Raw genomic sequence first — 26,541 nt, 5'->3', positions numbered from 1 at the left:
AGTAATACATAATTGTGTTACTCACAGGTGGCAGCTTGCCACGGTAACTAAAACTATTATTGCCTTGATGAAGCTATTTTCAGCTGCATTAGTCAAACCGCACAAAACTACCATTCTTAAATACATCAAGGATTATTTTTTAATTCAAAATTCAAATAAAAAAATTTTGTTCTAAAAAGCTACACGAATGGATGGGTTCAGGGCAGATTCGGCTTTTGGCAATGTGCAACTATGTTTGAGTGGAAACGCAAGAGGAAAAATCACTTCTCAAAATTGGCGCTATTTCAAAAGACCCCATATAATTTCAGGGCGATGTGACGGACACGTTTACAACTCTGTGCGGCATGGAATGTACTAAGTGCCAACTAAATCATTTCCAGAATCATAGCATTGCGAGTTGAACAAGTTACCTTCAAACTGATCAGAGCTGAGGAAACAACTCTTCAACACATTTTTGGGAAGATGGGGTATAAACATGAAAATAAAATGCTATTCCCCGAAAACTGACTTTAACATTTTCGACTGAACTACTCTTCAGATTGTCATCATACATATCTTGTTGTACAGCGAAAAATGCATCAGGAATGATATTTTTTTTTAGGTAATGCAACGTGTGGGAGCTGGGCCCAGAGATTATGGAATTACCTTGTGAGTAACTGATGTAAGAGAAATTTAGTTTGGTTATCAGGAATTTTGCATACTATTTGAGCAAAAGTCTTAAAATTGCAAAACCACCAGAGGGGAATTTTAGACGAACCATTAATATCATTGTCATTCTAGTGTCCCACGGAGTCACTTAAAAGCCAAAGTCCGATTCTGTTAATTAAGGTATGATTGCTTCCAACGTTTAATTCTGTCTTTTCCACTCGGAGGCTTGGTAACCAATCAGGATTCAGTCTGGAGTCTTGAGATCTCAGGTTGCTACATAAACTGGTGAAAGTTATTTTAATGCAGATGTCAGCGGGAATTGCTCCAGGCAAAGGGGGGCAAACAATACGCTGGCCACAATAGACACACGCTTTAGAGGTGTTCAAGGCACAGTTGGTGGGTTGAGTTCAGTTGGCACTGGGGTGACAGTCAGTGCCAGAGTTTTGTTGGGTGTTAGGGTGACGGGGTGGGCATGTGCGTAAGTGGGCCGCGTGGCCTTTATCATCTGTGAAGTTTGTCCCCAAGGGTTGAACTTTTAGGCCCTGATGGGGAAAAGCAGTGGGCAGGTGGGCACAGAGATTCACCCTGCCTTCCGCGCACCTGTTTGCCAGTACAATCCCGTCCCCTGGCTCATTTTTGCGGAGACAGGATGGGGCTGTTGGCAGCAGGGCTATCGGCTGGCAATTGGCTGGCAACCAGTTGAACTACTTAAAGGCCACTTATGGCCCTATTGTCAGAGGCTGACAAGGATTTTCAAGTCAGCCTCTGGAACCTGGAGGCATGGGGGAAATAGCCCAGCTGCCTGGGAGCGACCTCCTGGCAACAGACTTAGATGCCAGCTCTCCAGGCTAGGCTTGGCACCCCCTGCCTGCCTGACTTCATCTGTAGCCACAGGTTGCCTGATGGAGGGGCTCCCCCCAACACTCCCCCTGCTGCCCACCACCGCCATCACAATGGGTGTCCAGCTATTGATTTTATTTTTTATTAAAAAATTGGAGAGCAGGGCACCTCCATCTTGAGCCACCCTCTCTCTCTCTCACTCATTTGCTTGAACAGGGGAGGTGATGGCATAGTGGTGCTGTCACTGGGCTAGTGATCCAGAGACCCAGGGTAATGCGCTGGGGACCTAGGTTCGAATCCTGCCATGGCAGATGGTGGAATTTGAATTCAATAAAATAATCTGGAATTAAAAAAATCTAATGACCATGAAACATTGTTGATTGTTGTAAAAACCCATCTGGTTGGCTAATGCCCCTTTCAGGAAATCTGCTGCCCTTACCCAGCCTGGCCAACCTGTGACTCTTAGATGCCCTCTGAACTAGTGGGGCAACTAGGGATGGGTAATAAATCCTGGCCAGTGGCGACCACATCCCATGAACGAATAAACAAAAAAAGGAGCTTGCTGCTACGTCAATGCTGGAAGGCCTCCTATTGGGCCTCCAGCTTTGATGGCCAACCTGCCGTCCTTCATTGGATGGCGAGTCTGCCCACTGGCAACTAATTGGCCAATCTGAGGAAAATTGTTGTTCACCACACGTTGCCCCGATGTCGGGTATTTGACGCCCATGTGGAAAATCCTGCCCCAAGTCTCATGTCTTAATGTCTTACTGGGTTAATAATGTCTTCCTGGGTTTAATGTTGGCCTTTTTTTTTGAGGGGCGGGGAGGGGGGAGGTGCGGCGGTGACATGCTCCTGATATCGCTGGGTATGAAGAGGCAGCTGAGACTTTCCATGACAAGTAACAGTTGAACTCTTGAGTGAGTGCAGAGCGTGACGAGACACTTACAGACACATACTGGATGAAAGCCAGCGAACAAAAAGTACACCTGGGGCTAGGATAAACACATCTGGCAATAATTGATTAATTATCAACACATTTAGGCTGGGTGATTCATTCAAACTGCTTGCTGGATACGCTCAAACTGCTCGCACAGGGGGACCCCGTATAAAAAAAATAATCAAACCCAATAAAAACAGCTCCCGATTGAAGCACCGATGAAAACGAGGATTTTCCTCAGTTTAGGTGGAGCACGGGCCAGATACAGATTCAAGTCCCCTTTACTCTTCATTCATAGAAACATAGAAATAGGAGCAGGAGTAGGTCATTTGGCCCTTTCAGTCTGCTCCACCACTCTATATGATCATGGCTTACCCTCTATCTCAACGCCACACTCCCGCTCTCTCCCCACACCCCTTGATGCCTTTACATTCTAGAAATCTATCTATTTCCTTCTTAAATATATTTAATACGGGGCAGGCCATTTAGGACTGAGATGAGGAGCAAGCTCTTCACTCAAAGGGTGGTGAGCCTGTGGAATTCTCTACCACAGAGGGCTGTGGAGGCCAAGTCTTATGAGTCCCTCCAGTGAACTTCCATAAGATGGGAGACAGGGTCGGCGGTGGGGGGAGATGGGCTAATACATCGAGAGGTGGTTTGTTGGAGATCGGAAGGGGTAGAGGGAATGTAACTAAACTACATTCTGAGTAGGCGAATGGGACAAAGTAGTGGAGGGATAGAGAGGAGAGGAGGGGAGGAGGAGACAGAAGCGGAAGGGGTGAGAGACAGAAGAGAGAAGTGGGAGAGATGGGGAGGCGAGAACAAGCCAATCAATCCCTCTGAGCAGAGCTTCTGACGGCTAAAATAATGCAGAATGGGAAAAGTGAAAAAACAGTTCACTGGAGGGATTCATAAGATCATAAGAGATAGAAGCAGGGCTAGGCCAATCAGCCCAAAAAGCCTGTTCCGCCATTCAATAAGGTCACGGCTGATCTGGCTGTGGCTTTAATGTCACTTTCCTGCTTGCTCCCCTTGGCCCTCGACTCCCTTGCCCCTTGATTGGACAAAATTCAGTCCAGTTTGTGGTGGAGACGAGGCTTCAGATGGAAAAGCTGCTCGGTGAAGGTTTCTGGACAGTCAAAAGGTCAATGGAGCCAAAGGTTTGCTGGGTGATGGGATTCCAGGGAGTGGCACACCCCAAATGGAATCCCAGGTTGGAGGGATGAGGGGCTCTGGAGAAGAAGCATCGATTTTAAGAGCAGCGCTAAGGAGCATCAGTGAGTAGGTTGTTCCAACAATGGCGGTGGTGGTGGGGGAGGGGGGGTGTGGTGCTGGGGGTGGGGATGGGGGGTGGGGGGTGGCTGTCATTAGCTGGTCATTCAAAGCAGCAGGCTCCATAAAACAATCGGAGCACATTATGTGTATGAGGAAGGAACTCAGGTACACTATCCTGCAGGGGCTAGATAGGAAAGAGACAGTGGCCCAGAAGTGAGTGGAACCGGGGCGCAGTGTGGGTACACAGGATGCTGATTTCATTGGAGGCAAAACGGGGGAACATTGGGTTGGAGATCAGTGACGGTGAGCCAGATTGGGACAGCAAGGTGGGGCATGGTGGGTGGGAGAGGTGGGTGGTGGCGGAGGACCAGAAGCAGCAGTAATCAAATCAATCCATCGCATCAAAACAACTACAGTTGTACATTATTAAAATAAAAAGGGTACAAAACAAAAGTAAAGATTATTCAGATTGCGATGAAAAATTAAATAAACGTCCTCCGTTGAGAGCTGGAGAATAAACGCAAATCCTCGACAGTAGAATGAAGGGTAAATCCGAGCATGAAACATTATGAGGAAGGGAACACATAATTTATGGAGCTAAAATACAAATACACTTGAAGTTTAACTGAAAATCTAAATCCATCGTGGTGGCAAGATTTGGAATGAAGATGTTTCTCTGGTGCCTCGCTCAGACAATGGAACTCCAGTCAAACCTGAAGCCATTTTGAAGGTGTTTCCGGGTCACAGCTTATCACATTCAAGAGTAAATCCCATTAAAAACATGTCAGGTCAGACCGGGAGCGGACACAAATAACAAAGAAAAAAAATCAGCGATCAATGTTCCTATTAGAATTTTCCATGGAAAGATGACAGGACATGCCATCTTATTATTTGATAGTAACTGTACAACTATGCATGAGCTGGGGATAATATAAACCATAGACATCAAGAAAAATAGTGTTTGCACTTCCCAGCTCCACAAAAATAGCACAGGCCACTGCTTACCCAGGTGGCATTGGCACTGGAGGCATTAAAGGTTGAGAGGTGACCTGATAGAGGTGTATCAGAATATGAGGGGCATAGATAGGGTGGATAGGAAGGCACTTTTTCCAACAATAGAGGGGTCAATAATCAGGGGGCATAGATTTTAGGTAAGAGGTAGAAGGCTAAGAGGGGAGTTAAGGAGAAAAGCTTTCACCCAGAGGGTGGTGGGAGTCTGGAACTCACTGCCTGAAAGGATGGTTGAGTCAGTAACTCTCGTAACGTTTAAGAAGTATTTAGATATTCACTTGCATTGCCATAGCCTCCAGGGCTATGGGCCAAGCGCTGGAAAATGGGATTAGTGTAGTCACATCTTTGTACACTGGCGTGGACACAAAAGGCCGAATGGCCTCCTTCTGTGCTGTAAATACCTATGCGTCTACCCCTGACAGCCTCCCCTAATCCACCCCAGAAGATGCCCATGGGTTGGTTTGGGATCAGGGCCTGACAGTGATTGGCTGCAGCTACAGGCTGGCATCAGCCAGCGTGTGACTGAAATGCCACAACAGTCCCTTTCTAAACGCCCCTCCGCTATAATATCTTCGCCTTCTGATGAACAGTTCACACTTGCCTGCTAATCTCTCTGCTTTCCACAGATGCTGCCTGACCTGCTGAATGCTGCCAGCGCTTTTTGTTTTTGTTTCTGATTTCTAGTTTAAGTCCGGAGATTTTTTTTTTAAACTATGATTTGCAGTCCATCCCCACATCTGTTTTTGGGGCTAAAATATTTTGAATTGCCCAATACATTCCAAATAAGCAAAGTAGGAATTTCGTACAACAAAACATCATTTGCTGGATAACTCGAATGAGAGGAGTGAACTGCACCAATCTCAGGGAGCAGTGTTCTGAGCTCTCCTTGCGACAAGGGAGCATGATTATGAGGAATCTCAATATTTTGTTTTGCCACTGAATTGTAACCCATACAGGGCATCAGAGGTTTAGGTGAGACGGGGAGGTCTGCTTCATATATGTCCGCCTCCCCAATGGTATAGGTAAATGGACACGCAAGTGAACAGGCAAAGAATAACGGAGCAAACAATTAGGCATTTGATGTCTGTCGTGTTCAACTGTTCACTTGTTCTGTGTTTGATTATGTTAGCCTGGTAACTGACCTATGCTCCCTGTGCTTGATTGGTTCAGCCTGGGTGTTGACTCAGAGCTAAGGGAAATAGCTGGGTTAAAGCATGATGCAGACGTTTTGTGATTGCAGAGATGTCTTAAAGCGCTGTAAATAAACCTGTTGCACACTTAGACACTAGTGTCAACTCTACACTGTCCTGAAGTAATTCAAACATATAAAGTATACAGTAAACCAATGAAACACAACAGGGTCCAAGTGCTGTCTGACTGTTTCACTTCTCCACCATTATTATCTGCAATTCCTCCTGAAATTAATATAAACTCTCGCCTCTTTCAGGCAACAAACAGCAAATGTGACTTGAGTGCTACACAAAATACCGAAGGAATCCGTGCCATTAAACCTCCTTTAAATTCCTACTGATCCTGATTCTGGTTTTATAAATCCCATTTTACCCAAGTATTTTCAGTAGAAAGTACCATTAATATGCTGAAGGAGAGGATAAAAAGTGAAGTGAGCTGTGTGGGGAAATCTGCAAGTCTGAAACAGTTAAAACCTCTTCCTGCAAAACTGTTTGCTCCCAAGACAAGACGCCTCAAGAAATGAATCATTAGGAGTGGTAGCTCTGTGAGGTGCATCAGTTTTTCCAAAACTCGGCCCTGACTTTGATTAATCTCACACTCCCATCACGGAATCTCACACAAATAACTGCAGGCACGGTTCAGAATAAGGGCGTTAGGGATGTAACGCTTAATGCATTTCGGAGAATTACAACTTAATTTTTGGTTTACAAGAGGCTGACAGCCGAAATTTAATCTGTGCTTAACAACCAAGCCTGAACAAGACTGGAAATGGCTGAGACTCCTCTGGCCTGGATGAGCTGATGATTTTATGGGACTTCCAGAGGTGCAGATTAATGGGTCTTTATCTTGGAACTAACAATGCTTAAGTGCATTGGACCAGCCAATTACCAATAACCATCTCTGTTCAACTTTAAAATAAATCTGATATGAAAGTTACTGGACAGATATGCCTGACATTTTAAGCTAAATTCTTGTAAAGCAATAATGACTTAAAACGAAATAGCAAAACCATTAAAAATGAGTTTTCCAAAATAGAAAACCCACATGATTTTGCCTGTCTTGTCTTTTGTACCTGCTACTGTATTAGAATTTGATGGCTTAGCCAGAAATGAGCAGTGATAATTGCATACTTTGGCAGAGAATTGAGCCAAGGAATCACTGGAGGGCTAGATTATTTTTCTGAAGTTACAGGTGCTACAATCCTTAAGTCGGTTCCGTACAGCATCAGCACAAGGACACAAGAAATAGAAGAAGGAATTTGCCGTAATAGCCCCCCAATCATGCCATTCAATAAGGTCATGACTGAACTTCCGCATCAACTCCACTCTTCTGCCAGATCCTCGTTTCCTTCAATTCTCCTTGCGCCAAAAATCTGTCGATCTCAGTCTTGAATCTACTCAACAATCGAGCATCCACAACCCTCTGGGGTAGAGCATTCCAAAGATTCACAGCCCTTTGAATGAAGAAGTTTCTCCTCATTCTCAGTCCAAAATGACCAACCCCTTACCTCTGAGATATGATCTCTCGTCCTAGACTCTCCAGTGAGGGGGAAACAGCCTCTCAGCATCTACCCTCTCAAACTCTGCATGAATATTATAATGAAAGCAAAAAACTGCGGATGCTGGAAAATCTCCATGAATATTATATGTTTCAATGAGATCATTTCTCATTCTTCTAAACTCCAGAGAATATAAGTCCCATTCTACTCAATCTTCCTTTGACACAGAACAAATACCAGGCCCACATGTAGAGGCTGCAGTTGCCATGGTGTTGGCGACTATTGTACAAAAAGTAGTGACGAATGAGTGCAGATTAATCATATCCTATGGCAGAAGAGTGTTGAATGGAAGAGCCATTTACATTTTATCATCTATCTGCGCTGACATTCTCTTATATGAATTGGAGCAGTGCACTGACCTTTGAGGCGTGTGTTACGAATGCGGTGAAATGGAATTTTTGCCATTCTCCCAACAGTGGAGAAAATCTCAGCCACATTTTCCACAGGGTAATAGATGTTAAGGGGAAAAGGATCATCCATTCAAATTTTACAAACAATTTCCTCACTGCAGAACACGGAGGACTGACTAAGGAAGACATTGCTTTTAAGGCTGCTGGGACAAGATATTGGCTGTCCAAACCGTTCTCAGCATGGCTCGAGAGAAACTCTCTTGAGATGTAAGTGATATTTTCACCCACTTGTTTCCCAGGCTGTGGCTCTTCCTGTGTCTGGGCACCGGGGGAGTGTTCAGGCTTCCTACTACAGAGGCATCAGGACAGGTTGGTCTCCGGCTGTATCTCACTGAAGCTGAAATCTCAGAGGGACCTGAAAGAAATAAAAACCAATTGTTCACAGAAGAAAAACATCTCGCTGGGAGTGACAAAATTAATTTCCAAACTTAAACTCAGACTTTTGGATCAATTTCTGTGTGTCCGAGCTTTAAATTATTACTTAAAAAGTATGTCTTTAATTAACATAGGAGTCAGTTTAGTCAACAGTACCGTGTTGTCTTAAGAACATAAAACACAAGAACTAGGAGCAGGAGTAGGCAATTCAGCCCCTCGAGCCTGCCCCGCCATTCATTACGATCATGGCTGATCTCATTTCGGCCGCAACTCCAATTTCCCGCCCTCTCCCCATAACCTCTCAACCCGTCGCTACTTAATGGGTCATCATCATCATCAGTGGCGTAAATGAAAAGTAAACATTTTTTTCTATTTCATTATCAAACTAAACAGGCCTTTATTTGTGACAAATAAATTAATATGGGGCATATTAATCACAACTACTGTCCCCCTGAAGGAACACCAACTTCACGATACAGTGTGTGGCAAACCTATAAGAGGCGTACGGCTTATAATAATCAGCCAGTATGTCACAGCAATGAGAGGATTAGTGGAGTCTTCTTACACTTGGAAAAGACTGGTTTAATTCTCACTTACTTTCCTAACAGTTGGCACTTACATCTGCTATAATGTTTCACACGAGAAAAAAATCCAGGGTCTCGGGCAATTTATATATAGAAATTGTCCTCCACTGAGCCCACAGTGTAAACACAAGAATTTCTGTAATCTGACATTCACTGAATGCACAGGCATTGCGCAGTAAGTGACTATGCTGACAGACCATCATTCAGCTCGGCACAGAGAACTATCACAAGGCAGCCTCCTAAAAGCAGCTTCATTTTTCCATTTGTGCGATGCGGGCATCGCTGGCTAGGCCAGCATTTATTGCCCTTCCCTAATTGCCCTTGAAAAGATGGTGGTGAGCTACCTTCTTGAACTGCTGCGGTCTGCCTGCTGTAGGTACACCCGCAGTGCTGTTAGGGAGCGAGTTCCAACGACGATGAAGGAATGGCCATGTATTTCCAAGTCGGGATGGTGTGTGGCTCGGAGGGAAACTTGCTGGTGACATTTTGCTTTCGTGCCCCTGATGCCCTTGTCCTTCTGGTAGAGGTAAACTACTACATATACTGATATGACTGACTTGTCCATGCCAATAAGGAGATCGAATTGATAAGTAATACAGGTACATATTTCAGGGACTCATAGACCTATATAAATCAAATAAATTCAGCTCCTGTCTTCCCAAAGCCTGTCCACTATCAACAAGGCACAAGTCAAGAGTGTGACTGAATACTCTCCACTTTCCTGGATGAGTGCAGCTCCAACAACACTCAAGAAGCTTGACACCATCGAGGACAAAGCAGCCCGCTTGATTGGCATCCCATCCCATCCAGAAGCATTCACTCTCTCCACCACTGACGTACATTGGCAGCGGTGTGTACTATCCATAAGATGCACTGCAGGAACTCACCAAGGCTCCTTCGACAGCACCTTCCAAACCCATGACTTCTACAACCTAGAAGGGCAAGGTCAGCAGATGCATGGGAACACCAGAATCTGGAGAGGTAGTGGCATAGTGGTATTGTCACTGGACTGGTAATCCAGAGACCCAGGGTAATGCTCTGGGGACCCGGGTTCAATGGCAGATGGTGGAATTTGAATTCAATTCAAAATATGGAATTAAAAGTCTAACGAAGACCATGAAACCATTGTCGATTGCCATAATAACAGGGGAGGAAACCTGCCACCCTCACCTTGTCTGGCCTACATGTGATCCCAGGTCTGCAGTCATGTGGTTGACTCTTAAATGCCCTCTGAAATGGCCTAGCAAGCTATTCAGTTGTGTCAAACTGCTAAAAAGTCAATAAAAAGGAAGAAACTGGACGGACCACCCGGTATCGACCTAGGCACCGGAAACGACAACGGCAAACTCAGCCCTGTCGACCCTGCAAAGTCCCCCTTACTAACACCTGGGGGCGAGTGCCAAAATTGGGAGAGCTGTTTCACGGACTAGTCAAGCAACAGCCTGACATAATCATCGTCACGGAGTCATATATTACAGATCATGACCCAGACACCACCATCACCACCCCTGGGTATGTCCTGTCCCACCGGCAGGGCAGACCCAGCAACGATGGCGGCACAGTGGTATACTGGGAGTCCTCAACATCAGCTCTGACCCCCATGAAGTTTCATGGCATCAGGTCAAACATGAGTAAGGAAACCTCCTGCTGATTACCACTTGCCCCCATCTCTACCCCGGCCGCCCCCACCCCACCCCGCCGCCTCAGCTGATGAATCAGTTCTCCTCCATGTTGAACACCACTATGGGTAGCAAGGGCACAGCATGTACTCTGGGTGGGGGACTTGAATGTCCATCACCAAGAGTGGCTTGGTAGCACCACCACTGACTGAGCTGGCCGAGTCCTAAAGGGTAAAGCTGCTAGACTGGGATCTGCGGCAGGTGGTGAGGGGACCAACAAGAGGGAAAAACCTTACCAACCTGCCCATGACAGTATTGGGAGGAGTGACCACCACACAGTCCTTGTGGAGATGAAGTCCTGTCTTCACATTGAGGATGCCTTCCATTGTGTTCACAGAATCACAGAGTTTTAACAGCACAGAAGGCGGCCATTCGGCCCATTGCATCTGTACCGGCTCTCCAAATGAGCATTATGACCTAGTGCCATTGCCCTGCCTTTCCCCCATACTTGCGCATTGTTTCTATTCAAATAATCATCTAATGCCCTCTTGAATGCCTCGATTGAACCTACCTCCACCTCACTTCCAGGCAGTCCATTCTAGACCCGAACCACTCGCTGTGTGAAAAAGTTTTTTCTCACATCTTTTGCAAATCATTTTAAATCTGTGTCCTCTCGTTCTTGATCCTTTTATGAGTAGGAACAGCTTCTTCCTAACTACTCTGTCCAGTCTCCTCATGATTTTGACTATCTCTGTCAAATCTCCTCTTAGCCTTCTTCTCTCCAAGGAGAACAGTCCCAACCTCTCCGATCTATCCCCATAGCTGAAGTTTCTCAACCCTGGAACTATTCTTGTAAACCTCTTCTGCAATCTCTCCAATGTGTTCACATCCATCCTATAATGTGGTGCCCAACTGTGCACAATACTCCAGCTGAGGTCTAACAAGTGTCTCACATAAATTCAGCATAACCTCCCTGTTCTTGTACTCTATGCCCTTATTAATAAAGCCCAGGATATTATATGCTTTATTAATTACTCTCCCCACCTGTCTTGCCACTTTCAATGATCTATACACATATACAGCCAGGTCTTTCTCCTCCTGCACCCCCTTCAAAATTTCACCCCTTATTTTATATTGTCCGTTCATGTTCTTCCTACCAAAATGCTTCACCTCACACTTCTTGGCAATGAACTTCATCTGCCACATATCTGTCCACTCCTCCAACTTGTCTATGTCCTTTTGAAGTTCTACACTGTCCTCCTCGCAGTTCCACAACACTCCCAAGCTTCGTATCATCCGCAAACTTTGAAATTGTCCCCTGCACACCAAGATCTAGACCATTAATATATATCAGGAAAAGCAAGGGTCCCAATACTGACCCCTGGGGAACTCCACTACAAACCTTCCTCCAGCCCAAAATATATCCATTGACCATTACTCTCTGCTTCCTATTTTTTAGCCAATTTTGTATCCACATTGCTACTGTCCCTTTTATTCCATGAGCAATAACTGTCTTACAAGTCTGTTGTGTGGCACTGTATCAAATGCCTTTTGAAAGTCCATGTACACCACATCAACAGCATTTCCCTCATCGACTCTTTCTGTTTCCTCTTCAAAAAACTCCAGCAAGTTAGTTAAACACTATTTCCCCTTTAGAAATCCATGCTGGCTCTTCCTTATCAACCCATATTTTTCCATGTGACTACTAATTCTAATCAGAATAATTTTTCTAGAATCTTGCCCATGACTGAAGTTAAACTGACTGGTCTGTAATTGCTGGGCTTATCTTTACAACCTGTTTTGAACAAGGGCGTAATGTTTGCAATTCTCCAGTCCTCTGGCACCACACCTGATTCCAGGGAAGACTGAAAGATTATGGTCAGTGCCCCTGCAATTTCTACTCTCACTTCCTTCAATATCCTTGGATGCATTTCATCTGGTCCCAGTGCCTTGTCAACTTTAAGTACTGACAGTCTATTCAACACTTTCTCCTTGTCAATTTTGAACCCTTCTAGTGACAGAGTTTCCTCATCTGTCACCATCACCTGGGTAGCATCTACCTCCATGGTAAAAGATGGATGCAAAGTATTCATTTAATACTACAGCCATGGACCCTTCGTCCATGTGTAAATTCTATTTTAGGTCCCTAATTGGCCCTACTCCTCCTGTTGTGTGGCACTACCACCATGCTGAATGGGATAGATTTTGAACAGATCTAGCAACTCAAGACTGGGCATCCATGAGGTGCTGTGGGCCATCAGAGGCAGCAGGATTGTACACAAACACAAACTGTAACATCATGGCCCGGTATATCCCCCACTCTACCATTATCACCAATCCAGGGGATCAACCCTGGTTCAATGCAAAGTGCAGGAAGGCATGCCAGGAGCAGCACTAGGCATACTTATAAATGAGCTGTCAACCCGGTGAAGCTATAACACAGGACTACATGCGTGTCAAACAGCATAAGCAGCAAGTAATAGACAGGGCTAAGCGATTCCACAACCAGCGGATCAGATCTAAGCTCTGCAGTCCTGCCACATCCAGTCGTGAATAGTGGTGGACAATTAAACAACTCACTGGAGGAGGTGGCTCCACAAATATCCCCATCCTCAATGATGGAGGAGCCCAGCACATCAGTGCAAAAGACAAGGCTGAAACATTTGCTATAACCTTCAGTCAGAAATGCCGAGTGGATGATCCATCTCGGCCTCCTCCGGAGGTCCCCAGCATCACAGATGCCAGTCGTCAGCCAAAGCAATTCACTCCACATGCTATCAAGAAACAGCTGAAGGCACTGGATACTGCAAAGGTTATGGGCCCTGACAATATTCCGGCAATAATACTGAAGACTTGGGCTCCAGGACTTGCCGCACCCCTAGCCAAGCTGTTCCAGTACAGATACAACACTGGCATTTACCTAGTAATGTGAAAAATTGTCCAGGTATGTCCTGTACACAAGGAGCAGGACAAATCCAACAAGGCCAATTACCGCCCCATCAATCTACTCTCAATTATCAGTAAAGTGATGGAAAGGGTCTTCAACAGTGCTATCAAGCGGCACTTGCTTAGCAATAACCTGCTCACTGACACTCAGTTTGGGTTCACCAGAACCACTCAGTTCCTGACCTCATTACGACCTTGGTTCAAACATGGACAAAAGAGCTGAATTGCAGAGCTGAGGTGACAGTGACTGCCCTTGACATCAAGGCAGCATTTGACTGAGTGTGGCATCAAGGAGCCCGAGCAAAACTGGAGTCAATGGGAATCAGGGGAAAACTCTCCGCTGGTTGGAGTCATACCTAGCACAAAGGAAGATGGTTGTGGCTGTTGGAGGTTAGTCATCTCAGCTCCAGGATATCACTGCAGAAGTTCCTCAGGGTAGTGTCCTCAACCCAACCATCTTCAGCTGCTTCATCAATAACCTTCCTTCCATCATAATATCAAAGTGGGGATGTTCACTGATGATTACACAATGTTCAGCACCATTTGTGACCCCTCAGATACTGAAGCAGTCCGTGTCCAAATGCAACAAGACCCAGACAATATCCAGGCTTGGGCTGACAAGTGGCAAGTAACATGAGCGCTACACAAGTGTCAGACAATGACCATCTCCAACAAGAGAGAATCTAACCATTGCCCCTTAGTGTTCAATGGCAATACCATCGCCGAATCCCCCACTATTAACATCCTGGGGGATACCATTGACTAGAAACTGAATTGGACTAGTCATATATATACTGTGTCTACAAGGGCAGGTCAAAGGCTAGGAATCCTGCAGCGAGTAACTCACCTCCTGACTCCCCAAAGCCTGTCCACAATCTACAAAGCACAAGTCAAGAGTGTGATGGAATACACTCCACTTGATGAGTGCAGCTCCAACAACACTCCAGAAACTCGACACCATCCAGGACAAAGCAGCCCACTTGATTGGCACCCCATCCACAAACATTCACTCCCTCCACCACTGATGAACAGTAGCAGCGTGTGTATCATTTACATGATGCACTGCAGGAATTCACCAAGGCTCCTTCAGCAGCACCTAACAACCTCACAACCGCTACCATCTTGAAGGGCATGGGCAGCAGATAGATGAGAGCACCACCACCTGCAAGTTCCCCTCCAAGTCACTCACCATCCTGACTTGGAAATATATCACCGTTCCTTCACTGTCACTGGGTCAAAATCCTGGAACTCCCTTCCTAACAGCGCTGTGGGTGTACCTACACCACATGGGACTGCAGCGTTTCAAGAAGGCAGCTCACCCCCACCTTCTCAAGGGCATTTAGGGAGGGGCAAATGTGGGCCTATCCAGCAACGCCCACATCGCGTAAATGAATAAATATGTTTTAAAAAAAAAATCACTGCATTGCAATTCACCAGCTATTGCCTGCCAACATGAAGGAGGATTACCCTTCAGCAGGAACACAGCATTGGGGAGCTCTGTGTATTTATTACAGGAGATGACAGCTTCTGAATGCATCACACTCCACTGTTAGCCTGGAAACGTGTTTATTTAGAATAAAATATTGAAGAAAATTTGATCATATGAAAACAATAACTGTAGAAGAGCCTAACTAATAAAATTAACATTGGCAAGACCGTTTATTGTTTTGTGACTAGATTCATTTCCACAGCTTTAAATTGTAATGGCAGTAACTGTGGGAGGCTGGCGATGATTCAGTTAGTGCTTTAATCATAACATTAAATTAAAGTAATGCAGAAATTTATTTCAACCCAAAGCTTCCATTTTGCTTTTAGTATTGAAGGGAGCACTTTTTCATAGTGACTGCTGAACCCTCAACCAAAAATTTACTAAGCTCGCATCTAAATCATTTTTTTTTAAGATTCCATGTCAATTGTGAAAATACAGCTTGATATAGTTTTGGTCCAGTGCTGTAATTTAATTATAGCTCACCCCATCGTGCTAATCACTTCAGTTGTGCTACGCAGAGATTTTTTTGCCCCTGTTAATTTTCTCCTCTCCTGAAGAAGCGGTCTCCTTGTACCAGTCACCCTCTGGTACTTCACCCAAATGGTCATGCTTCATATTTGAGTCACTTGCCTATTTCAACTGCAACAGTTGAATTTTGGCACTGGATAGCAATTAGGAACAGGAACTTTGGTCCAGTGGCACAGAGATGCCCCCTGTCCCTGAGTGCAGCCCCAGCTGAGGTCACCTGTCCAGTCAGTGTAGCCTGGGGATTGAAACTGGCATCTTTCTGATTGGGTGAGCGCACACACACACACTGTTTCCTGCTCACCTTTTGATGTTTCTACTTGTTCTTCATTTTACTTCATAAGACAAAATCATTGTGTAAGATATCAGATACAACTCCCTTTAGATTTACAGACGTTCCCTCCGATAGGTCAAAGCCCGTGCGGCCACTTTGACCCAGAATGCAGTATATTGAATAAATGCTTAGATTCAATGATTAGGACACAAAAAATGAAATTGATGACCCAGTGCAGAGGCCACCAAGTTGGGGGAAGGTGCTGCAGATGTTTTGAGAGGGTTTAATAGCCAGGAAGTGGTACGGAAGCAGGCATGGTAGAGGTGCACTTACTGCCACTGAATATCTGGCAGGCTTTATTCAGCTTGGTGCCAGGACAAGTTCAGTGGGCAACAGGGTCCTCTCTAAATGGTAGGATCCCATTTTGCATATATTTATGGGGCCACCACCTGTACAATACCTTGATCTTACATAAGCTGGATTTGATTTACTCTCATACGATTAAGATTTTTGTTTTCGTTTCACTTCTAACCTTGTAGACTTGTAATCCATCTGGAAACAGTAGTGAAATGGCTAAGTTACTCATTTCTGGCGTATGGATGACTTGAAGCAAGAGAAAGCTTTGTTAGTAAGGGATGCTGAATGATTGATCCATCATCTCCTTATAAAGGTTAGTGTATATCACAGAATCATGGAATGATAGAATGATTACAGAACAGGAGACCATTCAGCCCATTATGCTGTATGGCCCTCTGCAAGAGAACCCAGCTAGCCCACTCTCCCTCCCCTTCTTTGAAGCCCTGCAATTTCTTTCTCTTCAAGTGCCTATCCAATTCCCTTTTGAAAGCCCCAATACATCTGCCTCCGTCACACCCTCGGACAGCATGTTTCAGATCCTAACCACAGGGGAATAAACAAGGCACTGACAAACAGGACAATGAGGGCATTTAGTTTCACGAGAATGGTTCCGGGAATGAGGAACTTGAAAATAGATTGGCGAAGTTAACTGTTTCCACTGGAAAAAAGGAGGCTGAGAGGAGATTTGTTACAGGTATTCAAAAATCATGAGGGGTCTGGACAGAGTAGATAGGGAGAAACTCTTCCCACTCGTGAAAGGATCGAGAACGAGGGGAGCACAGGTTTCAAGTAATTTGCAAAAGTTGCAAAAGTTGAAAAACTTTTCCACACAGTGAGTGGTTAAAGTCTGGAATCCACTGCCTGAGAGTATCATGGGGGCAGGTTCAATCGAAGCATTCAAATGGGAATTAGACTGTTCTTTGAAAAGAAAAAATGTGCAGGGTTATGGGAAGAAGGTGGGAGAATGGCACTGAGGGAATTCTTCATTCAGAGTGTCGGTGCAGACATGATGGGCTGAATGGCTTCCTTCAATGCTGGAACAATTCTGTGATAGGAAACTGAGAAACAGCTTCTTTTAAGGTATAGTTCTGCATGACTAGAGACCAATAAAGGTCTTAAGCTTTCCATCACAATTCATAGAGAGAAACAAGAGCAAAATAATCATTAGAGCTTGCGTTCTCTGTGCAGAGAGAAAGCATGTAACATTGTTTATTTCTCTGTAGGGTAACTGTTTAACACATTAAGCCTGTCCATCATGACTTGGTCGAACCCAATAAGTATTATTTGGATCAAATCCAAAAACTTTATGCACCTCAGTCATCAAAAAAAAAGTGTTGAAAAAATATCTGGGAAATGAGCTCTACGTCCTGTTCTATACAGTTTTCATTGGGCAGAGAGTGTTAAAATTCCACCTATAATTTAACACAATACTGCAGAGCAGTACTCATGTACTGGCATTGAAATGAAATCTGATCTCTCCAAACAAGTGAAAATGAACGATCCCTTGGCATGAATCAAAGGGTTGCAGGGAGTTCTCCGAAAGTTCCATCATCAGTCAACATCACAAAAACAAATAAATTAACCAGCTACCCATCTCATTCCTATTGATGAGATGATTCAGGTGCAGAATGGTTGTTACATTTGCCTAAGTAACTGCAGGCACTTCATTCCAAATATCATTAATTGTGTCAAGTGATTTGAGACATTTCAATGTTCTAAGCTGCTTTATAATGGATCTCACAGACTATAGGAAATGTATGAATTTCAGTCTTCTCATATCCTGCCTTTCTTAATTATATTTTAACAGTTTTAATTCACTTTCAATTAACAGGAAACAGTTTAAAGATTAAAATCCTTACTGTTTAAAGGAAGCGGCACATTTGAAAATAAAAGCTTCCAAATTAAAGAAGACATACATAGACGTGTCTCTCAGTTAATGTCGTTAAGTTAGCCTTGAGAAGGTTGCAATTTTGAATTGAGTGCAACTGAATTCTCTCCATGTTAACTAACTTCAAGTGGCAACACTCAATCAGCTGATCCCGATGTAAAGGAACTCCTGATCCAGTGAGCGAAAATTCCAGCAATCAAGATTTTGCTTTACTGTGATTTCACTGTTTCAGCCAATCCAGTGGGGATTGTGCAGATTAGCGTTTCATGATTGGATGTTGATTAACCACTGATTGCTGTTTAACTACTGATAAACTACATCATAAATTGAGCAACAAGTGACGTAAAATATAAGTCGTAAAAAAAAAATGAAAAAGAGGCAGAAAATTTCAGCTTGGTTTGTATATGTGATATCAATGTATCATAGAACTTACAGCACAGAAAGAGGCCATTCAGTCCATTGCCCTTATGCAGTTCTTTGAAAAAAACTAACCAATTAGAGTTACAAATGCTGGAATTTGTAAGACGTTTGTGTTTTAAACTGTTTCTAATTCAAGGTAAAATGGAATAGTTTGAAGAGTGGGATGGGATCTCCTACAGAGACAAGCCCATGTGACCTGCTTGCTATGGAGACAGAAACTCAAGTTGAAACTTATTCAAAATCAGGTGCAAATTTTAACACCTTGACACATAAGAGAAGGCAACCGACCTTGCTGCTGCCCAGGCTCTCAGAGCCGGTCAGACCGGGAGATTTGGAGAAACAAGGCCCACAACAGGTGTTGCTATTCCAGGCAGAAGAAAAGGACTGCTTTTGGGTGAACCGCCAAGCAGAAGGTTGTTTGAAGAAACAAGGATTGTGGAGAGTTAAAAACCAATAAATCACCAGAGGATACCGTGCTACTAGAAATCCATTTGATTATGCTCTGAAGATTAAGTGAAGGGGAATTTGTTTAAAAGGACACTGGAAGATTCACCCCGGAGGGAGGGGGGCGGCGGGGAGGGAGAAAAGATCCTGATAAAGCCGGAAGGAGTTTGGGATATTTAAACACAGGACCACATCTCTGCTGAGAGTGAGTTATAATGTATAAACATGGTGTGGGGATTTTGGTTATGTTGGGAAGTTAAAAAGGAATAACCTTTCTGCAGTTTAGGGTATTAATTGCCTAAGTAATGTTAGCTGCTGTTGACTTTAGCTTGTTTGTTACAGTAAAAGTCTTAAAATGTGAAATCCTGTTGTGCAATCCTTTGAGTTGGTCCCTGCAAAGTTCATACCTCTTTTTAAAAGTTTTTGCTCTCTAAGGGGATTGTGACATTAGCCCCAATCATGTGCTCTTTCCCCATGGCACTGCAAGTTTTATTCCCTTCAGGTATTCTTGTTTGAAAGTTGCTAATGAATCTGTTTCCACTGCCTTTTCAGGCAGTGCATTCCAGGTCATCATAACGCACTGCATAAAAAAAATTCTCCTAATCTCAACCTTCGATGCTTCTGCTAATTACCTTTAATCCTTGTCCTCTGCTAACTGACACTTCTGCCGCTGGAAACAGTTTTTCCTCATTTACTCAATTAAAACTCTTCATGATTTTGAATACCTATATTAAATTCCCCCTTAACCTTCTCTGCTCTAGGGAGAACATTTCCAGCTTCTCCAGTATTTTCATGTAACTCAAGTTGCTCGTCCCTAGTAGAATTCTAGTAAAGCTCCTCTGCACAGTCTCCAGGGTCTTGACATCCTTCCTGAAGTGTGGTCCCCAAAAATGGCCACAATGCTCTAGTTGAGACCTAACCAGTGTTTCACAAAGGTATTTGCTTTTGTACTCTATGCCACTATTTTTAAAGCCAAGGGTTATGAATGCTTTTCAAACTATCTTCTCAATTTGTCCAGCCACCTTCAAAGATTTCTGTACCTAAACCTCCACATCTCTCTGTTCCTGTACCCGCTTTAGCATTGTACCATTTCATTTATATTGCCTCTCCTTATAAAACTCCTTAATTCACAACACTGGGTGATGCAAACTTGGCTGCATTAAATGTTGGTGACCTGGGATAAACTGCAGTCTGATTTCTATGTTCCCATTGTTAGTTTACTTGGGTTGCTTCGAGCTGCTTTACCATTTGTCAATGGGCTATTCAGGAAAATCTGACTCCACAATTTTCCACAGCTGTCCATCTCATCTCTGGTCTGTTCAATATGTATTTACACAGAAGTAACTGATGTTATACATTTTCCATCACTATCCTTGGTGTTTTAATCTATTAATCTTACCATGGGTGAGAAAGCTTCAATGGGGATCTGAAGTCAGACTTGCATGTTCCTTTTAAAGGTTCTTGATTAATCAGATACCATCCTGTTTCTCATCTATTTATTTTTCATTCCCCTGAAAGATTTTGCTTTTTTCTCCCAATGGTGCTTTACGCTCGACTATGTTTCCAAGACCTTACTATAATGCAGTCATTGGAAGATGATCTAGTACAACACAACCTACCAAAATTAAATGGTAGTTGCCACAAAATATTGCTCAGTTGAAGGTAACCTTCAGTTTGAACACCATCACACTGAAGAATAAAAAAGAAACTGCATTGTTCTAGTGCCATTTAAGTCCTCAGTGTCAATATCTTATCAATCACATCATTAAGGTTCGTTAATGTCAATTATATTGTGTTATGAAAGGTGTACTTACCTTGCTGAGCTCCAAGGCCGGGAACTTCAACTCCTGATGGACCTCGGACTTTTTGTGCGTGTGCAGGCCGGGAATGGGCTGCACATGCACAGTTCTGCCATTTGTAAGTTCTATGGGCACAGGACGAGCTCAGCGCGCTTGCATATAAGAGAGGAGGGCAAAAAAAGCACAAAAACCCAAGTGAGGTGACCGGGAGTGGAGCACCATGAAAGTCTAGCGTCCCAGGCAGGGGACAGGGAGGGGTCTCAAAAAGGGGAGTGGACCGGGGGGGGGGGGGGGGGGGGGGGGGGGGGGGTAGAGACAGGGAGGAGTCCCAAAATGAAGTTCCAGATAGGGAACAGCGACAGGTGACAGAAACAGGTCTCGATTAAGTGAAGGAAAAAGAGAGGAGCAACTAAACAGGCTCCAAACCAGAAAAAGGGCTGCGGGGAGCCGGCTTTAAGTGAAGGGGGCAGCCAAGCATTGGTGGGTCCTTGCTGCAGGCCTGTGGGGGCAAAGGCGCCCCTTTGGAGCAGTGGGGTTCCGCTTGGCACGGCCGAAGTTCTGAAGTTGTGTCTGTAATTCAGTGTTAGAGTGCGTACTCAGGAATCCAGGAGAATGGAATCCTGGAACGTGAGATTGAAACGTTGTGAAGTGGGCCGTTGTTGATAGCGCCTGAGTCTGATGATCAAAGAGGGCTCAAGAGAAGCCCCGAAGATCCCAGAAGGCAGCCGAAGGTTGGCGACTCCGCGCTGCGGGCCACTGGGGCCAAGGTACACCTTTGCAGCAGTAGTTTTCAGATTGGCTTGGCCAAAGAGCTGAAACTGTGCTTGTGAGCTGGTGCTCGAGTGTAAACTCGGGAATCCAGGGGAACAGAATCTCGGGAGATGAGATTGAAATCCTGCGAGGTGGGGTGCTGTTGAAGCAGTCCAATTTGGAGCGTCGTTTGGAGAGAATTCCAAGGCAAGATCTTTGAAGGTCAAGATTGGAATTCCTAGTGAGAGAGGCGAAGTTTCAGTGAGATTGGTTGACTCACAGCGTTACTAATGTCTGGGTGGATTGTTGAGAAATCCGTGGAATCTATTTTGGTTGCATCTGTTATTTGTTGTGCAGCGAGGTGTGTTTGGCCACAGTTTGTTAAATCACATGTACCTCATACTTACCCTGAATGTTAGAGTATAAGATAGATGTTGCAAATTGTTTTATTTTCCTCATCATGTATAGGAAATTTTGTTTTTGTTTGTTCAAAATCTGTTGAATCTTATGGCTTTATTCACTTAGTAAACCTGGCTATTTACCGCCCCATCAATCTACTCACAATCATTAGTAAAGTGATGGAAAATGTCTTCAACAGTGCTATCAAGCAGCACTTGCTTAGCAATAACCTGCTCACTGATGCTCTGCTTGGGTTCCACCAGGGTCACTCAACTCCTGACCTCATTACAGCCTTGGTTTCAACATGGACAAAAGAGCTGAACTCCCGAGGTGAGGTGAGGTGAGAGTGACTGTCCTTGACATCAAGGCAGCATTTGACCAAGTGTGGCATCAAGGAGCCCTAGCAAAACTGGAGTCAATGGGGATCAAGGGGAAATCTCTCCACTGGTCGGAGTCATACCTAGCACAAAGGAAGATGGTTGTGGTTGTTGGAGGTCAGTCATCTCAGTTCCAGGACGTCACCACAGGAATTCCTCATGGCCCAACCATCTTCAGCTGCTTCATCAATGACTTTCCTTCCATCATAAGGTCAAAAGTGGTGATGTTCACTGATGATTGTACAATGTTCAGCACCATTCCCCTCGCCTCAGATACTGAAGCAGCCCATGTCCAAATGCAGCAAGACCTGGACAATATCCAGGTTTGGGCTGACAAATGGAAAGTAACATTCGCGCCACACAAGTGCCAGGCAATGGCCTCCACCACATTCGCAGGCTTTGCATTCTAGATCCTAACCACTTGCTGCATAAGAAAGTTTTCTTTCTGCATGTCACCATTGCTTCTTTTGCCAATTACCTGGAATCTGGTTCTTGACCATTCCGCCAATGGGAAAAGTTTCCCCCTGTCCACTCTGTGCAGAGTCCTCATGATTTTGAAATGGGTGTTATTTTCAGCACATAACTAACTACCCGTCAAAAACAGTTATTGCCAGCAGGGTGTTTAATAGCTTAAACTTAAGAATGGGTGCACTGTGACAAATCTCCGACATCCTGACATCTAATTTAACAGGGTTCTATACCTACATACCAAAGCATACTGAATTAAGCCTGCACATTCAATGTTCTGCCATTATTAATGTTTGGTGAGTTTTGACTTACTGTTAGAACTCATTTCCACCAAACTGACTCTGTATACAAATTAACTGGAGCTTGAGAACTGGCATGAATAATCACCAATCTGTCACTGCCTCTTTGAATGACAGTCATACTCATTAAAAGCTACATTTGTGTTTGGGATTTATGAAAGAAAACACCAGTGTTAGCTACTTGAACCTATCAGAAAAGTGAACCTTAGCTGAGCATTAACTTGCTCATTTCACTCTTTATGGAAGCTCATATGCCTTGAGGACAAAATCCTGTTTCTATTTTAGTAAAAGAATATACTCATTCTCCAAGTATGGAAAAGGATCCTGTGAAACGATAACTGTTTAAACCACAGTCTGTGGTTGTTGTGGTGATAGTGACATTCAATCAGATAATTATTTCTAAGGCTTTGAATGAAGTGTTTCACAAGACTGGTATGTGAAAAGGCCAGTGTACTTAAAGAAAATGACACAGCTCAGTTCACAGATATCAATAAGACTAATATTCATCACGATGATGCAAGGAACTTCTTTAGGAATCAGGCTTTAATTTAAAAGGAAATGTGTGCTCCGAGTGGTTGATGTGGATTTGCAACTGAGCTCATCACAAAAAGAACGTGTCAAGCATCCCATGAAACAACGTACACGTACATTGACATTCATTTCACGTACGTGTTGGAAGGTGCAGTGAATGTATGTATTAAAATTAAAATATGGAAATGACATTTTTGTTTTGCCTCAGTTATCCTTGTTTAACAATGGGCAGCCAAACTGCTTCACAAGACTGTTATATAAAGAACGCTCATACCAGAGCAGGCATGCGCAAGAGCACTTCAATCTCCTTGAGGCACGGAGCTGCCTCAGGGAGATTGAAGCAGTTTTGAAAATAATAAACAAAACCAATAAAAAAATGAATGAAACATGTCCCCTCATGTGACTGTGTCACATGAGATGGGCCGTGTTTTTATTTTTCAGGAAAGCTTTTTATTTAATTCATAAAAAGCTTTAGGAAACCTCATCCCGCTCGTGGATGAGGTTTCCTAAAAAATGTAAAGGCCGCTTGGCCTTTTCACCTGCCCCCTCGCCAACCATAAGGTTGGACGGGCAGCATTAACTTGACATTAATTAATTCGTCAATGTCCTTAATAGGCCCACCAATTATCGGCGGGCGAGCAGCCAACTCTGGCGCGTGCCCGCCGAACGAAATATCGTGAGACAGCGCGATGACATTGGGACGCACGCCCGACGTCATTGTGCGTCATTTTACGCGCCGGAGTGTCGGGCCCGCCCCCGTGGGCCAACTGGAAAATCCTGGCCGGAGTCAGGAATTGGAAAAGGATGGCTGCTGAGTGGGTAAGGTGGAACTCCCGGCTCCATTTCAGTCCCTGGCTATTTTCAGTGAAGCCAGAAAAGGGGGCAGGTGGGAACACCACACGCTGCTGGTTAGATGTTGCCTGCACCTTTCTGGAATTGGGCATTTTGGAACGTCAGGAATTTTCAGTGAGGTGGCCATGTTTTGGAAGTCTTTCTAACTTACACCTACAGAGTGGAGATGTGAATCATGGATTGGAGATGGAAAGAGCATAAATGGTGAATAAAAATGGTGTTGCCTCCTTTACAGTTCATCATGGAATGCTGTAGTCTGAGTTATATCGGTGTTCACTGAAGTGAGTGATGACTGGCTGAGCTTAACTGCAAAGAATGAGTGAAAGCGATGGAGAGAGTTTAAACAGTCAGCTCTGCACACAAGTTAAACCAGCCTTTCAGTATTGTACAATGTAGAATAGTATAGGTTATCCATCGTGCTGTGTTTGCAAAAGGTAAGTGATCATTAAATAATGTGGTTGTCAGGTTCTTACTTCTGACAGTTAGCAAACTGTCAAGTGAAAAAATAGCATTGTAAAAGTGGCCAAGTCTTTGGATGCATTAGCACTTTGTCCAATGGATAGCCTATTCTATTCTGCATTGTACAATATTGAAAGGCTAGTTTAGCCTGTGTGCAGAGCGGACTGTTTAAACCCTCTCCATCGCTTTCATTCATTCTTTGCAGACAAGCTCAGCCAGTTGTTTGGCTTTTTGAAAGCTTTGTCTGATACCTGAGCTTTCATTCATTATTTGCAGAAGAGCTCTGCCAGCTGTTTGGCTGCTTGAAAGCTTTGACAGATGTGTGAGATTTTTGTTAGCTTCAAAGACACTAATAGATTCTGTACTGCAGAGTTTGTTTACACAGCTGTCCTGGGGAATGTGGATTTGATAGCTTTGACAAATTTATTAGCTTCAGAAGGCAGTAATGTTTTATAATAGTCTATGCAATTGATTGTTTATTTTGTCAGATTTATGAGCTTCCAAATGTTATCATATGGCTTGAGAGTTCTATTTATAAAGGGTGAGTGGGCTTGGAGGGGTGGGGTTGAAGGGATTGAGGGGAGGGTGAGGGGCTAGGTGAAGGGCACGATAATGAATGGGGACTACACAGGGATCTGAAGAACGGAACCAATGCCTCTGGGAACGGAGGCCGCCCTTTTAGCCTGGCCACCTCGGCATCGGTCTCTGCCTCATGCCTGTCGCCGACACCAGACATTCCCGCCCCCCCCCCCAGGAGATGAAAATCACCCATGCCAGCACTGCCTGGCCGGAGGCGGGATCACAACGTCGGGAAAATTCCTGTCTCTCTATTCCCACCTCCATGAAGAACATTTGGCCCCATGCATCCATTACTCCACAACAAACTGCTTGTTATAAACTCAAGGACTAAGCATGAAATATCAAACTTTGCAGATGATACTAAACAGTCCAGTGCTGCTGCAATCCAATCATTGAGTTGGCTCATTGTGGTAAACTGTCAAAATACTTTAAATATTTAATATTAAAACATTAAAATCTTGCCTTGAACTGTAACTCTCTGTAATTTTTTTTATATTCACGCACTGTTTAAACAGATAGGTTAGAGCAAATCTCAGTTCTCTGCCCATCTGCAACAACGACACCTTCAATTACTCTCCGTCCCTCTCCCTCCCCCACTAATTAGTGTCCCATGTTGCACGGTTACCTCCAATTCCAGGCACTTCTATTTTTGCCAATAATCTCTTGCGGGGAAACTTAAAGATGTTCCAGGAGCCCATATAGCAACATTCCTAGACTCTCCCCTGTCCTCCAAGCTAGCAACCTTCTCAAAAAATTCAACTAGATTAGTCAGGCATGATCGAGTCCTCAAATCCACGCCCATGATCAGCTCATACTTGTCCAACTGCTCAGTCACCCTGTCTCTGATGATGGATTGCAGTAACTTCCCACAATGAATGTCAAACTGATAGGTTTGCAGTTACCTGGTTTCTCTCTCCCTCCCTTCCTAAATAATGACATTTACAATCTTCCAATTCTAAGGCACAACTCCTAAATCTAGAGAACGTTGGAAAACCATGGCTAATGCACCTTAAATTCCTCCGTCTCGTCTTTTAAAATTCTGGCATGGGAGCCATCAGGATCTGGAGATTTGTCTATTTCAGGTTGTTTTATTTTCTCCATTATCAATTTTAAAAAAAACATAATGGCCAGAATTTTGACCTTGGTGGGCGGGCGGGCAGCCGAACTCCGCCGCCGAAATGGGGTCCGCCACCATTTTGAGTGGGCAGGCCAATTAAGGCCCACCCAGCGGCCTTCC

General features: G+C 44.2%; 1 protein-coding gene across 4 annotated transcripts in view; it reads right to left on the bottom strand.

The window, feature by feature from the left end:
- The window catches only part of LOC144685438 (ras-specific guanine nucleotide-releasing factor RalGPS1-like), a 911,907-nt gene that overhangs the window by 68,267 nt on the left and 817,099 nt on the right, over positions 1-26,541 (bottom strand). For all 4 annotated transcript variants that reach the window (XM_078549928.1, XM_078549931.1, XM_078549929.1 and 1 more), the window contains one exon: positions 8,099-8,225. In XM_078549928.1, coding sequence (XP_078406054.1) covers positions 8,099-8,225 — 127 coding nt within the window. The remainder of the gene's footprint in view (positions 1-8,098; positions 8,226-26,541) is intronic.

This window comes from Cetorhinus maximus, chromosome 10 (assembly GCF_964194155.1).
Source record: "Cetorhinus maximus chromosome 10, sCetMax3.hap1.1, whole genome shotgun sequence".
Taxonomy (NCBI): domain Eukaryota; kingdom Metazoa; phylum Chordata; class Chondrichthyes; order Lamniformes; family Cetorhinidae; genus Cetorhinus; species Cetorhinus maximus.
The sequence above is the reverse complement of the archived record's forward strand: the minus strand, read 5'-3'. Positions and strand labels throughout refer to the sequence as shown.